The sequence below is a fragment of the Melanaphis sacchari genome, unplaced genomic scaffold (genome assembly GCF_002803265.2).
Source record: "Melanaphis sacchari strain LSU unplaced genomic scaffold, SCAv2.0 Contig4_pilon_pilon, whole genome shotgun sequence".
Classification (NCBI taxonomy): domain Eukaryota; kingdom Metazoa; phylum Arthropoda; class Insecta; order Hemiptera; family Aphididae; genus Melanaphis; species Melanaphis sacchari.
The window spans coordinates 4,535,111-4,550,106 of NW_020271335.1; the positions used below are offsets into that span (position 1 = coordinate 4,535,111).

The 14,996-nt window shown below is 29.0% G+C and overlaps 1 protein-coding gene across 5 annotated transcripts in view; it reads left to right on the forward strand.

Annotated features, from left to right (window-relative positions):
* LOC112598707 (ADAMTS-like protein 1) overlaps nucleotides 1–12,426 on the forward strand; it is a 171,162-nt gene extending 158,736 nt beyond the window's left edge. For 3 of the 5 annotated variants that reach the window (XM_025345267.1, XM_025345262.1, XM_025345263.1), the window contains 15 exons: nucleotides 731–839; nucleotides 903–1,091; nucleotides 1,193–1,344; nucleotides 1,848–2,182; nucleotides 2,976–3,268; nucleotides 5,128–5,255; nucleotides 5,613–5,714; nucleotides 6,340–6,512; nucleotides 6,754–6,852; nucleotides 7,407–7,542; nucleotides 7,676–7,758; nucleotides 7,870–8,056; nucleotides 8,779–8,927; nucleotides 10,719–10,866; nucleotides 11,470–12,426. In XM_025345267.1, the coding sequence (XP_025201052.1) occupies nucleotides 731–839; nucleotides 903–1,091; nucleotides 1,193–1,344; nucleotides 1,848–2,182; nucleotides 2,976–3,268; nucleotides 5,128–5,255; nucleotides 5,613–5,714; nucleotides 6,340–6,512; nucleotides 6,754–6,852; nucleotides 7,407–7,542; nucleotides 7,676–7,758; nucleotides 7,870–8,056; nucleotides 8,779–8,927; nucleotides 10,719–10,866; nucleotides 11,470–11,576 (2,390 nt within the window). In that variant the 3' untranslated portion in view covers nucleotides 11,577–12,426. Of the gene's footprint in view, nucleotides 1–730; nucleotides 840–902; nucleotides 1,092–1,192; nucleotides 1,345–1,847; nucleotides 2,183–2,975; nucleotides 3,269–5,127; nucleotides 5,256–5,612; nucleotides 5,715–6,339; nucleotides 6,513–6,753; nucleotides 6,853–7,403; nucleotides 7,543–7,675; nucleotides 7,759–7,869; nucleotides 8,057–8,778; nucleotides 8,928–10,718; nucleotides 10,867–11,469 lie in introns of all 5 variants that reach the window. The other 2 variants (XM_025345264.1, XM_025345265.1) reach the window with 2 other exon arrangements.
* Nucleotides 12,427–14,996: the final 2,570 nt, after the last annotated feature.

Genomic DNA, 14,996 nt, shown 5'->3' on the forward strand with positions numbered 1-14,996 from the left:
TTCGGTAAATCAAAATACTACACTACATGTTATCAGTGAAGATAGTAATATTTTTAACTACCCTAATTTCATTATCTGTTCCAAATTATTCAATTTTCACAATAAATTCTTCACTTTTTAAGAATATTAAATGTCTACCTAAAATAAGTTATTTTGTTTTATAAAAATTAGACAACTGCTCAAAGTGTTACCTTTAACTTTTTTCTGTTGCAAAACCTAATTAAAATGTTTATCTATTGATATGTACTATTACAGTTACGTTTTGTAAATATTTAAAATTATTACTTTAAAATATTCTGAGCAATATGTTATGATAAGTTCACGTATAAACTCACTTACATTTAAAAATTCTTAAAGTATTTATATTTTATTATACACGAAGAAATACCTTTTTTTTTTTAGCAAGAGTTATAAAATTCTAATAATATGATAATATATTATTATTTGTATACTATATATAATTATATGGTCTTCTCAATAAATAACGAATACTATTATTTGTTTTTGAAATTCAACAAAACAATGGAAAATTAAAATATTGGTTGTTAAAATGCTTAAAATGCTTAAAATTGCACCACAAAACTTTTTGTTATTTTCAAAAATAATGATAAGAAAAATATAATTCTCTTCTTGACCTAAATAATAAATCGAAGTATCGTATTTTTGGTTGTTTATATTACTTGTTGTTTTTATTTAACGTCATGCTTTTTTGCTGCGTGTGTTGTTACAGATGACAATTTAGACGCAGACTCGGATTTCCAAGTGTCGTCAAAATCGAGTTTTTCACAAGCCCACGCTCAGCGATTGGTTGGCCAACAAAAAACTTCTCCGCATACACAGTAAACTTTTAGCGCCCACATTTCACATTCGCACACGATTTATTAAACTGATAATATATTTAGGTTCGTTGCTGACAATTGGAGCCCATGCAGTGTTACGTGCGGTGATGGTATCAGGACAAGGAAAGTGTATTGCAAAGCTCATTTAGATTACACCCAGATCATGACGAAGTTAACAGACGACGCGTGTGTGGGTCCCAAACCACCGGAGGTCGAAAAATGCTTTTCGGTGCCCTGCTCGTTGAATAAAATGTAAACAATGGCATCGATATGGTTTTTTTAAAACTATACGAATCCATTATATTATAATATCTCATAAAGTCATAACCAATAATTTATATCTATGATTTCAGATTTGATCAAAATGAGAGGTCCATCAGAGACGGATACGCAGATGCCAGCTCTGATGATTTCAATCCACCGAAAGTCGCCCCCGGTTCGTTTGGTAAAACATACTCTTGGAAAAGAGAGGGCTTTACGCATTGCAGTGCTTCTTGTCTTGGAGGTTAGATTTGTATTGCCTGAACCATATAAGGTTTCAAAAAGCGATAAATTGCTGGTTTCAATAGTAAAAAAAAAAAAAAACATCAATTACAATGATATTTTAATGTTTCTAGTATTATTACAACTGATATATTATTTTAATAATTGTATGACCGTTTGTACATTATGTTAGCGTTATTAAATTAAATGATATTATGTTTGTGTGTTCCTAGTAAAACGCTGTGCTTCAGCTATAATATATACGTCTGCGTAAAACGCGATTTCATTATACAATTTTAATTAGTTTAAATCATATAATATAGTAACAGATTGATTTCGGTGAAAAAGGTATTGTAAATCAATTATGTGTTTTAAAGTAGTGAAAACTTGAGGCTTCGAGTTGTATAAAATCTTAAGTAAAAAGTATTTTTAGACGATTACAATAGTAATACAAATGGCGATAATATCAATTATCATACTGAAATTTACATTCGGTAAACAATTTTTATTTTTGTGTTCTCGCAGGCGTACAAGAATCATTGGTGCTATGTATACGCGAAGAGGACAAGAAAATTGTTTCCCCGTATTTGTGCTCTCGGAACGATCAGCCCGAAGTACTGACGCAGACATGCAACGATCAACCTTGTCCACCTCGGTGGAATGTTAGTGATTTCCAGCCCTGTTCACAAAGCTGCGGAATCGGGCTTCAGATGCGTGAGGTCAACTGCATACACGAGGTGACCGAAGGAAACACAGCTATTGTGCCGAACAATATGTGTCCTCAACCCCCGCCCACGGACCGGAAGCAATGCAACATGATTGACTGCCCCACAGAATGGCGGACTTCCGAATGGTCGAAGGTATATTCTCATTACTATTATGACGGAGCTTAAATTTCAAGAGTATTTTTAAATATACCTTTATAATGAAAACGTTAAAAGTGTTACAAATAATAGTTTTATATTTTAAATTTTATTTCAAACACTTAAAGTTTATTTTTTACACATTATATAGTATGTTTTTTTATGTACACGAGAATAGTTACACGCTGTAATACTGTATCCGTTATGTCTATTTTGTAATCTCTTCGGTGACATGAATATGATACGTAATGTGACGGACCTGTAATGTGATCTATTTTATATGATATGTTTTCGTAGAAGTCACAATAATAAATTTTGTAATTCCGTTAAAACTTAAAACACATGTGATAAGTTTCTTAAATTACTGAAACAATCAAGTATTTCGTGTATTTTAAAAAATGTTTTTTTTTTTATTCTTGAGACAGACTAATGTATTATAAACATACACAAATAAATGAATAGTAAAGTATTTTTCCTAAGACATTTTGACTTTTGTGTCTGATCTCTATTTTCTCAGTTGATATTATTTAACTTTTAGTTCAAGTCAATAATCTTTATGTTATTATTAATGTCTCATTTCTAAATAATAGTGTTTAAAATTTTTTTTTTATGTTATAAAATAACATATTATTATTATGGATTATATGTTCGCGAAAAAGTGAAAAAAAAAGGAGTAATATTAGTCATCCGATTGCATTTGCATGGTATTTTTAATCATTTTTAGATGTAACTTACTCCGCATAAACTTATCAATAAATAATTGCTACCTTTGAATACATTCACTTTACAGTGTAGTAAAAAATGTAACGGTGGCGTCAAAACCAGAGTGGTGGAGTGTGTGCAGAGGATTGCTCATGGGCACATCATAAACCGGCCAGACACGGACTGTGGTACAGACAAACCACTCGACAGTAGGTTGTGTAATCCAAACGCTTGCAGCTCGCAAGAAGCAGTTATGGTTTCAGACGTGGCTCAAAAATACGAACAGTCCACCACCGAGGAGGATGTTATGCTCAAAGTTGGTGGTGAGGCTACAGTGTATAGAGGGGTGGAAATGAAGATGCGATGTCCCGTTAACAAGAGGTATTTATAATATCATAAGATCCTACTCTTTTCAAGGAATACAAACTGTATGATTTAGGGGGGTTAGGAAAATCCAGAATCTCCTACTATAATATTTGATAATATTTATGACTTTAAGGATGTCAACGATCCTTGAAAATAATTTTCGCACAAAATCATGAATATGATTTTATTATACCATATTATTTATTGATAAATACAGTTATGTTATCATAAAATATAGTTCTCAATAATTTCTTTTTAATAATAATAATAAAAATAAAAACACAATTTTAATAAATTAACTTATATAATGACAATAAATTAATGCCTCTAAGAATTCTTAATACATTTACATCCAAAATAATATATTTTAATTAAGTTCCATGCACATATTTTGACGGTATAAGATTTAATATTTTAAAAACTTTTATAAATTATTCATAATCATCGATCGTTATTATAATCTTGATCCTGTTCAACAAACTCTAAAATTCTATTTCTCATAGTTTAATATTTAAGAGTCTTCTGGTGTGCAGAGTAGTCGGAATTGTCTCATAGTACTAACTAATGATCGCAGCTTAAACTCTTTTACCATTAGAAAAATATAAATGTATAATAATATATATTATAGTGATTTGATATTATTTTTTTTTTTTTTTTGATATCAAAATATTTTTATTAAATATGAAATATTTTGCCGGGAGATCTAGGGAGAGGAAATTTCACATGGAAGATAGCCTCTACTGCCGCCCTTGCACACACATTTATCTATAATATATACAAATATTACTATACATACGTTATACGTGCCAGCAAGTTTTATATAATAATTATCAATGGCATCACACTATAATGTATAAGATCTGCAGGTATATGGAGCGGGTATAAACTATACAGTGTTTTAGGTGTAGAGTGCACTTGGCACAAGCCCCGAGGGTTTCATGTTATAATATAAGGGATATATATATAAATTGCCTATTATTATTTTCAACCATTGTTATCGTGAACGTGGTGCTAAAACGAAACGTGACGGTCGCGGCGTAGATCATCAGGCCAACACGAGTTTAGTTCGTTAATCGATGACGTAAAGATATTTTTGTAAATTCTCTCTACTGCGTGTTCTCAAATTATATAGATAACTAAAAGTTTTTACTTAAAACACTTAATGTTATTTATATGTCAGAGTGTACGAAGATTTTTTAATCATTTATAACTCCTGCATGGTCGTACGGCGATTCCAATGTTCAGTATAATGTGTTCTGAACTCGTTAGTAGATAGAAGAGTAATTATAAATTTGTTCCTGGTAGCTTCGAATTGAGCTTTAAAATTCTCAGAAAACTACGTTCTTAAAAAACTTTACGACATTTTCTAATTCTTCTTTAAACCCATTTCACAATGGTAAAGTTCACAACCCATTTACTGTGTCATGTATTATGGTGAGTGATGACTGATGCAACAAAGTATAAATATGTAATTATTAATATATTGTACTTGTTTTACTCATTAGTACATACCTACCTATAATAATTAATATGCATTATGTGATATTTTATATTGTCTGCAACTTTACTATATAACCGATATTAATAATATACGTTGTAATATTTACTTATAATATTTGAATTTTTTTTATTCATAATATATTTATTTATTAAACGTGATGCAATTAATTAATATTATTTTTATTTTATTAAAACACTGTTAAATGTATGATGTATTATGTTCACATATTATATTATACATAAATACATTGTATATATCATATACCTATTGTTATATCACAGAATGTGAACGGTGAAACGCATGTATAAAAAACAATAATAATTATTATTTTTTTTGTATAATATATATATTAAGTGATATTAATTTATTATAGAGGAAAAATACAGTGGTCAAAAGATGGTCAGCCGTTGCAAAATGGCAAGAAGGTCCGGATATCGAAAAAAGGTATACTCAAAATCCGAACCACTACATATTCAGATCGAGGGACATATACGTGTATGGGTATGTAGCGTAAAAATTCAACATTAAAATATTATGTTTTCAGTTATTACGTACATACTAATTAATATCTATATACTATTTAGTGATCCTTTATCATAAACCAAAAAAAAAAATAACTTAAAAAATAAAACGAACTTTTAGTATTTAACTAAAATTGTAATGGTAAAAACAAATACCTAATGATAAGTAAAATTGTAAGTAATAGTTTTCAAACGAATATGTAAACAAAAATTATTTGAAAAGCTCTAAATCATTACCTAGTGGCTAGTTCACGATAAATTAATTACTCTGTATATTTGTGTGCCTAATGTATTAATTAATAATGTATTAATAATGCATTTTTGATTTATTATTTAGCTGGTAATGCCCAAGCTACAATGAACATCAACATTAAACCCCAGCCGGGAGAATTTCCAAGTTCCGAAGAAATCGACAAGCCTTTGAACCAACAAGATCCAGGTACAATTTACGTACTATCGCTAATAATTATTATTTTTCTATTAACCTTTGTCTGAAATCTAAATTTATTATGTTTTTAAACACAGTTGTTCACATTCTATAGGTACTAAATTTCATTGTACCACATATCCTTGCAGGAATAACTACATTGGTTTAATAACTATGGTGTATGATTTTTCAAAAAGTGAAGCACATTGTATTTATACAGCATCATTTTCTATTTTAAATTTAATACGAAGTATAAATTGTAGTTTGAGGAGGTCATTTATTGAATTTACCGGTAATAAAATATATTTTTATAGAAATACGTGGATTTAATAGTAAAAAAGCGAAAAAAAATAAAACTATTTACTTTGTGGGTAAATAATAATCGATATACTTGACCATAAATTATATCACTCATAACTCTGTTCAGAATCATTTTATGACTGTTCTAACATTATTATGTACCATAAGTTTACTAAGATTAGGTTTGGTTTTTATTATTTAATTTTTTCACTCTCCTTTTTATTGAAAAATAATTTTTAATCGTATAGTCTCACCACTGATGTCTTGTATAGTTTATGATGTTAATTTATTATTGTTGTAATAATTTATTTATGTATCATGGTATATTTGTTCAAAGGCACAAATCCTTCGTATGCAAATCCACAAGGAATAGAACCGTCATTTGACATCAGCCACGAACGCATCAAAGGTGAACACAATCGCGAACAGAAACACAAACAGTCACGACAGAAAACTACCACTATGCAATCAACCGTAACGAATACGGCGTCTTCCGAAAAGCACGTAGTGGCAAGTATCTTTTTGATTTTTACTATTTTCCTACTTAACTTGTTTCTTTTTTATTTTAAATTTTTAATATTATATTATCTGATTTAACCTGACCTGTTTCCCCCTCCGAAATTGATTAAACCATTTAATAACAACGTCGTTGGTGCATATACACGAATATACTATACCCGAGTCTTATAGATATTGTGTTTGACTATATAGTAGTTGGTACATTACAACGTTTCTTTGTGTCTGTAAACAGGAAACAGAGAAAAATGCTATAGACGTCTCCCCAAAACCCACCACTTCCGGAAGTTCACGAAACTTGCCTCACCTTCACAGTCTTCTTTTTAACCTCAAGGTGAGATAAAGGAAAATAAAACTAAATTTCCTGGGTTATCACCGTAGATGATTAGCTCCCTTACATCTAAATATTTATTATTATTAAACTATATTGCACATTCTGTCTCCTTTAATTTATAATAGTATTTATTTTAATTATTATTAATCATATACCTAAGTACACATATACATGCTCACACACAAACACATATGCACAATACACGCGTATAAACATAAAATGTACACACTATAGTAAAATACGCATTATTATTACTTGGATACTCTAATGATATTATATAGTTTAGCCAACCCTATAATACCATCACTACTTTTTACCTATATTATTATTATTATCTCACAAATAAACTCTTGCATGTATATACGTACGTATTTGGTTTTGTTTATTTGAATCCTGTACTTATAACCTAATATTAACGCACCGTCGAATTGTAAACATCACGTTATTTTATTTGAGTTGTGCCTACACGTAAATATATGAGCCTGGGGAAAGTTTTGTTTCATTTTCCATCAGAAAAACATAATTTCAATCATTCATACTAATAAAATGAGGTGGCTCTATGGCCATTTCAGGGTGTGAGCAACGCACGAGTGAATAGAATGTTTATGGAAGAACCGGCGAATCCACCAGCAGAAATCGAAACCAGCACTGAGGAAGACATGTTCGGTAAACCTGTTTTGCTCGGCAAAGGTACCTATAATATACAGTGCGGTGTTTATTAAAACTTTCGTGGTATATAATATTGTAGTATCGTGATAATATTATTATGATATAGTAATTAATTGAACGAATAAATAAACACTGGCCATGTTTTATGCTACAGGTGACCGGAAAAGTGTGAAATTTGAATGGGTCATCACAGAATGGTCGGACTGCTCTCCGCCTTGCGGGGGCAATGGTTTTCAGGTAAACTTTTATTTTATTTTTTTACAGGCGTTTATATTTTATTCCACTAGCGATTAATTAAATTGTAAATACATTATTCCTGTCGTTATATAAATGTTTGCCTTCTTGTAGATGAGAGCAGCTCACTGCATGGTCAAACTAAACAACATGACACAAAGCGTAGACAATAATTTATGCGAAGATGCTCGGCTGCAAACGCCTGTGACCATACAAAAGTGCGAAACGGATGATTGTCCGCAGTGGTCAGTGACTGAATGGAAACCGTGCGAGGAGTCCAAATGTTTCACCTGGAATACTGGTTAGTCTCGTCTTACCCTCCACTCTTCCCTTATAGCTTATACACACAACGAAAGACCATGAATATTGTTTAACTTAACTAATCGCACTCACTATAAGCTAAAAATCGTAATTTTATTTGGGTGTATACAAAGTTGTAAAACTTTAGGATGAAAATTTTAACAGTGAAAACTAATTGATAACAAAAAAATTATAATATAATTTTCTTCTAATAATTAATAACTTAATTATATATACATTGTATTATACTAAATTACAAAATTACACATTTGTTTATTCACATACAATTCTGTAGTTCGAAAGTTATAATTAACAAATATTTAATTAAAAATTTAATTTAATAAAAGTAGGTATAACTAAGTTTTTTATATTTTATTATTAGTAAAAAAAATATAATAGTTTTCTGTTACGGATCGATTATATTTGACTGTAATGTTTTTTACATACTAGGTCGTATAAATAACTCATTTACAAAAAGCTCAAATAAAATAATAACTTTCATCTTTTATTGAGAACGATTAGTAAATTTTAGCACCCTGGAGTTAACTAGAAATACGTATAAGTTTATTTAAAGTTATCAGGCTTAGAAAATACATATAATATATATAATGTATGTGTTTTAGTCTCCTAATTCTTTTTACCTAACTATAGATCTTCGCGTAAATATTTAATGTTATTTAATTATTTTTTTAAACACGTCATCCCCTTTTTTTCTCTGCGCAGCCATGCAAAGGCGAAACGTGTACTGTCAGAATTCGGATGGAGCCACTATATCGGACGAAGCGTGCCACGGAATCGAAAAACCGGTGAACCGGAAGGAATGCTACAACGATCAGTGCAAAGGCACTTGGAAAGTAGGCGAATGGTCCGAGGTAAGTGTCTGCAATGTGAGTGAACGTGTGTGTATCTGTACACGGGTGACGTCGATAAATAATGCAACTGAGGGGAAAAAAAGTGAAAAAGGAAAAAAATAAAAAGGGCAAAAAAAAGAGGGATATAAATAGAGTTTTTCTTCGGATTCACATCGTCGTCACTGTCAATTATAAGTTATTTGCGACGGTACACTACCGAGCGGGTGCGTGCGTTATCTCAATTTATGCCGCGTATAAATGAAACTGTCGCGCGACGGTCGATAAACACGATGGACCATTTTTGAAGATGTGTAGTATGTGTGTTTACTCACAAATCACTATATTATGTTAAAATATTAATCTACCGCAACTGTAATTAGATTCCTTCGGTTTCCCGAAACATTAAATTATTTTATTTTTTTACACATAAATTCTTTGACAAAACGGTTTGGTGGTCTGATTAGACTCTATATTTTTCGTTTTTTTTAAATAAAACATAATAAACAAAACGTAATTTGCTATAATATGCTTACCCCCTCTCTCTCTCTTACGAACGTGCACGCACACACGCATAATATATGCGCACACGTCACAAACTCTGTTTAAGTGTGTACAATTTCGACTTGCATACAAATAAAGCACAGGATGTATAAAATCAATTGTTGACATGTGTAGGCAAAATTTGCATGAGTAACGTCAATCTTCGTCTATATTGTTTACCCTGCAGTGAGTATTGTTGTATATTGGTATACAACGAAGCGATTTTTACCACTCAAATGTTTCGAAAAAGATAAATTTAATTTGATTTACCGAAAAGTATCTTCGTTCAATAATAATTCGATTTCTGTAACATCACAAAATCGATAAACTATGTCTACATAAACATGATTTACGTTAAGAGAATATAGAGTATATTATTATTTATTATTCATACGTGCAAAGTAATAAATATAATATGTTATTATTATACAATTAATTTATGTGTAATTTGTTCTCCTATTTTTAACAATATATCAAATTCTGCATACATTTCAGAACAAAAATGCTTAACTTCAAACAATTTTTTTCTCTCAAAAATATTTTATTATCACAAAAATAATATAAATAATTTATGTATAAATCATAAAGTTTAACCAGCCAGTTATTATTTTATAATTATACACACCAGCATTTTAAAAGTTCTTAATTTATCATTAACAATTCAAATTACCCCCACATGAATTTCTCGTTTCGTTCAAAAATATATATAGTGTACAAATATTTGATTTAAAAAAAAAATATATTCTTTTGTAAATAGGTTAATGTTTCTAAACTTTAATACCTAATCGTACAAATGTTCAATATAATGATTAAAATTTAAAACTTAATTTATGAATTATAAATAATGATTCAGCAGTGCACTTTTTGAAAGTTTAGAATAAAATATATATATAATATAGGTATATTATATATGCATAATAGGTAGGAATTAGAAGTGTAGAAGAAAAGGATAGAGTGAGATGGACATCAATAAAACGCCTTAACAAAATAACTATTATGATAAAATGGAAAACTAATACATCCTTACCTCGAAATTATCTTGAACATACACATAATATTTTATACTATGATTATTTAATAGAATTTGAAGTGAAATCTATGTTTGATATTTATTATTACCATTCTCGCTACATTACTATATTGTAGATAAATAGATGTAAAATGAGTAAATACGCTATGTCCTCAACTGTTGTTATAACTAAAAGCTCTCGTCTCTCATAAATTATTGATAGGAATGATGTAGAAACTACGATATTTATTTTTTGTTTTCAGTGTACAGCATCATGCGAAAAGGACGGACTAAGGTATCGAATATTGCAATGCGTCTGGTATGGCACCAATAAGCCAGCCGGGACCGCCTGTCGTGACCAACCTAGGCCACCGGTGATGAAGACTTGCACGGGACCGCAGTGCACAACAAGTAAAAAACACATAACTGTATGAATACTCTCAACAAGAATGGCGACATCATTACGTAGGGTGGGAGATAGATGGCAAAAAAAAGTCTCTCAACCTTTCATAACCATGTTGTGCCATTTTATCCTTCATATTGTGTTCACGATTGGCACAATCGTTTAGGGCTAACATCGATTATGTCAATTATTTTTTATTATATAATCGAGTTTTACCATACCATATAATGTCTTCGTAACAAGCAGTGTACCTATCGAAAAAAATGCAAACATCCGAAATCGCGTAGTGGTTTGATGTTTTGAGGTCAAAAACCCCGTATTACTCGTAATGATGTAGATAAAAGTATTAAGCATATAACGCTGATCGATTAAAACTTAAAATTTCACAACCAGTCTAGCATTATACAAATTTTCAGAAAGTCATCAAATATTCTTTAATTTTTAACTCTAGTAATTTACTCGCTCGCAATATAACCTATAACGCTCCAAAACTCGTTGATTAGTAAATTCATACATTTCAGTACATTTTATAGTATGTCATGCAAGAACTTTTCATAATTATTGTCAACGTTTTAAAAATCATATAATTATGTTAACGGTTTTTATTACAGAAGATGAATGTATAGATCACAGCAAACACAACTGCAAGAACGTAAAACAAATGAACATGTGTCATTTGCGTCAATACCAAACACAATGTTGTCTTTCGTGTTCATAAACACATCACCACTGTAATTTTATTTTTCTATTTCAATTTTTTTTCTATGTTTTAATGTGTTAATGTGTTAATAAGTATTTTAGCATTCATTCCGTTGTACATAACTATTATATACGATGAGTTACAATAAGTTTTAAAGTGTAACGCACGTCTTGTTGAACTAATATTTATATTGTTAAGTAGGTGAAATATTGTTTTAATTCGATTTTGAATGTGTGCTGGTGACTGCATATGATATTTTGTACACTAGAGTATACTATTATATATTGTTCGTAGTGATCTATTTTTTTATTGTTCTGTTTTCGAATAGTCACTAAGTACGTACTAAAGCAGAAATCGCCAACTATTATGGGAAAGAGGAGTACTAATAACTTAAATTGTGGTTATGAAATTGTTTTTGACTTTCCTCAAACTAGTTTAATTAAAATTTAATTTATAGTTAATATTACAAAATTATTTAACAATTTTTTTATTTTTTATTTAAGAGGTATTTGTAATATCTCGAAAATTTAACAACTGTTTCATATTTAAAACTTCATAACATTTTCAATTTAAACATTTAAAATTTGAAAATGTGATACAATGTCCCTTTGAAGTTGTTCTTATATAGCTATACAATATACATTCACAAACGTCAAAATGACATGTGCATAGTTTTATTTGATTACCGTTTCAAGTTCAAATCGTCTTACTCCTTTGCTCAGTGTATTCAATTTATAAAACTATATCTAACAGAAACAAATTATCCGGTTTTCAATATTTATTTTTAAAATTATTATAGTTAGTTGTTTGTCATTTACGCGCAAAAACTTCATAAGAAATAAGGAATTTTTTTCAGTTAACACTTTTACGATCGTTTCTAAGAAAATAATCTATATATATGATACTTTTATGTTGGAATTTCGAACAATATTTATAAAAAAAAATAGTCAAATTATTTTTTGTTTTAGAGAGACTTTGTTACTAAAGCCTTTCTAGATTTCTGTCAATTGATAAGTATCAATTTTAAACATAAGCGATGATCGTTAAATAGATACTGTAAAGTGTTAATAGCATGAGTTAAAAACTTAAATAATTGTTCAATATTTACTTCAGTAAAACACTTATTACGTGATTATAATCACATTATTTTAAACAAATATTATAAATCTTCCTTGTTAATTTTATTGACTATGAACTTCGATCAGTTCTACCACCGCATTCTCCAATACTTCAATCATAATAATGATTATTTTACAATAAATTTAATATTTTATCATTATATATTTGTTTATGATTTAGGTTTAGAATAATTAAAATTTCATGTTAATAAAACGACTGAAAAATGAAGAATCGAGAATATTCAGTATTGTTTGTGTATGGTTTAAATACAGTATAATATAAGATGATCATTAAAAAACCCTATTTTAAATGTAAATAATAAATATTATTTGGACCAAGATAATATACATTCCACTGTAGTTTACTAATTTCACGCTATATGGCAGACTAAAAGTCTAGAAATGTCGTAACTCTTTGAATGTTCGAGTGGCTCCCTATACAAAATTGATTAAAACTATTGTATAAACCATTTAAAGTAATATTATTATATTTCCATACATTCACATTTGGAAACAATCATGTTCTACATTTTTATTGTCGTAGGTACAACAACAGGTTTTACGTATTCAAGTCATATACTACGCATGATAAAACTTTCGTTCAACTAATAACCGTTTGATTTATAATAAATCTCTATGAGTTATGTTTCTGTAAATTCTCATTGACAAATTTCAGATGTCATAATAAAAAACATACTACCAGTGCACTGCATGTTGTAGATAGATATTTATAGACAATCGAAAAACAGTCAAATATCAGAGCGTACGCGTCTGTGACACGATCACGACGATTTTTGATTTTTACACAACTGAAATGTTAATTTATCAATTTTTCCTGTATTGTGGATGTTTTGTAAACTCGTAATACTAATGCAAGATGGTTAACAAAAAATAACGTGTTTATTGACGTAAAATAGGGACAAATTGTTTCTTTTTTTAACAATTTTACACAAATCCCTATTAATATTGTTGTATTACCTTTGTAGTGCAATCAAATGTTGTACTTTGTAGCTGAACTGATTTTAAATTTCAACCTTCTAAGATCGATTAAACAAAATTATTATTATCTTAGATATCTACCACTTTGTCAAAGTATACCGCTTTTAATTTTATCAAGGTACCTTGAATAATACCTGTTCAATAAATGTAAAATATTATTCATTCGCATTGAGTAATTCTATTAGTAGTATTATTTATTGTATAAAAAATTCTTATATACATTAATTGAAGTTGCAATTGTATTACACAGTGAACGTGACTGAAAAGTGGCGATTTTTAGTGTTTATAAAGTTACAACACATTTCAAGTTACATATTATAGTCTCGTTTTATTATTTGTAGTATTACTTTAAATACCCCTTAAAATTGTATTATCATATTATGTTTGATGATACAATTTGTCTATTTACTCCGTTCTAAAGCTGAATACAGAGTTCGGTTTGTTTATCTTAAAGAACTATTATGGTTTTAGATACACTCTATAATTACATTACAATTTGAGCAGTGTTTTGAGAATTTTAAGTTTTCCGTGTAAATAAGTATATTCTGAACCACAAAGCAATCCATCGTTGCTTGGTAACACAGATATTAATTATTTATATTCAAAATTATTCGTCTATACAAAAATTAATGTTAGAATCTGGAAGCCTACTTACCATAAATTAAAATAAAAAAAACTGTGTTAAATAATAAATGTTTTCAAAGTTAGGCTTGTCATTAACTGATATTGTTATTATTGGTTTTTACTTGAGTGGCCAGTTTCAAAACAAATATATTATTATATTATTGTGACATGATTAATAAAGTATGAGTATTAATATGTTATAAACGATATGACTGATAAATAGATTTTAGACCATTATTTATTTACCTTTTTCGTGAGATTAGTTAATTTTATCCTCGGTTAGAATAATGTAATACTGTATAAGTCTGTATTAAATAATGCATATATTATTAAATTTAGATTTATTATTGTAACCAATTTGTTTTATACCTTCTTATTGTTATTATTATTACTATTTTAACGTTATTTCGATTTTATATTATTACTTACCTACCTAAATAATTACTATAGTATTACACTAATATATAATACGTCGGTTTCATTTTCTGATTGTCATTATTTACATACAAACCAACAGTCGCCTAACAGCATTACGTTTTATGTATTATGTACATAATAGTATAAAAACATTATTATTTTACCCTATCCTATCGCATTATACTTATACATGTTATAGAATATTCATTAACCTATAAACTAAGTTATGATAAAGTAATAACAACATATTAGTAGCCCAAATATCAACTGTATAAAGACA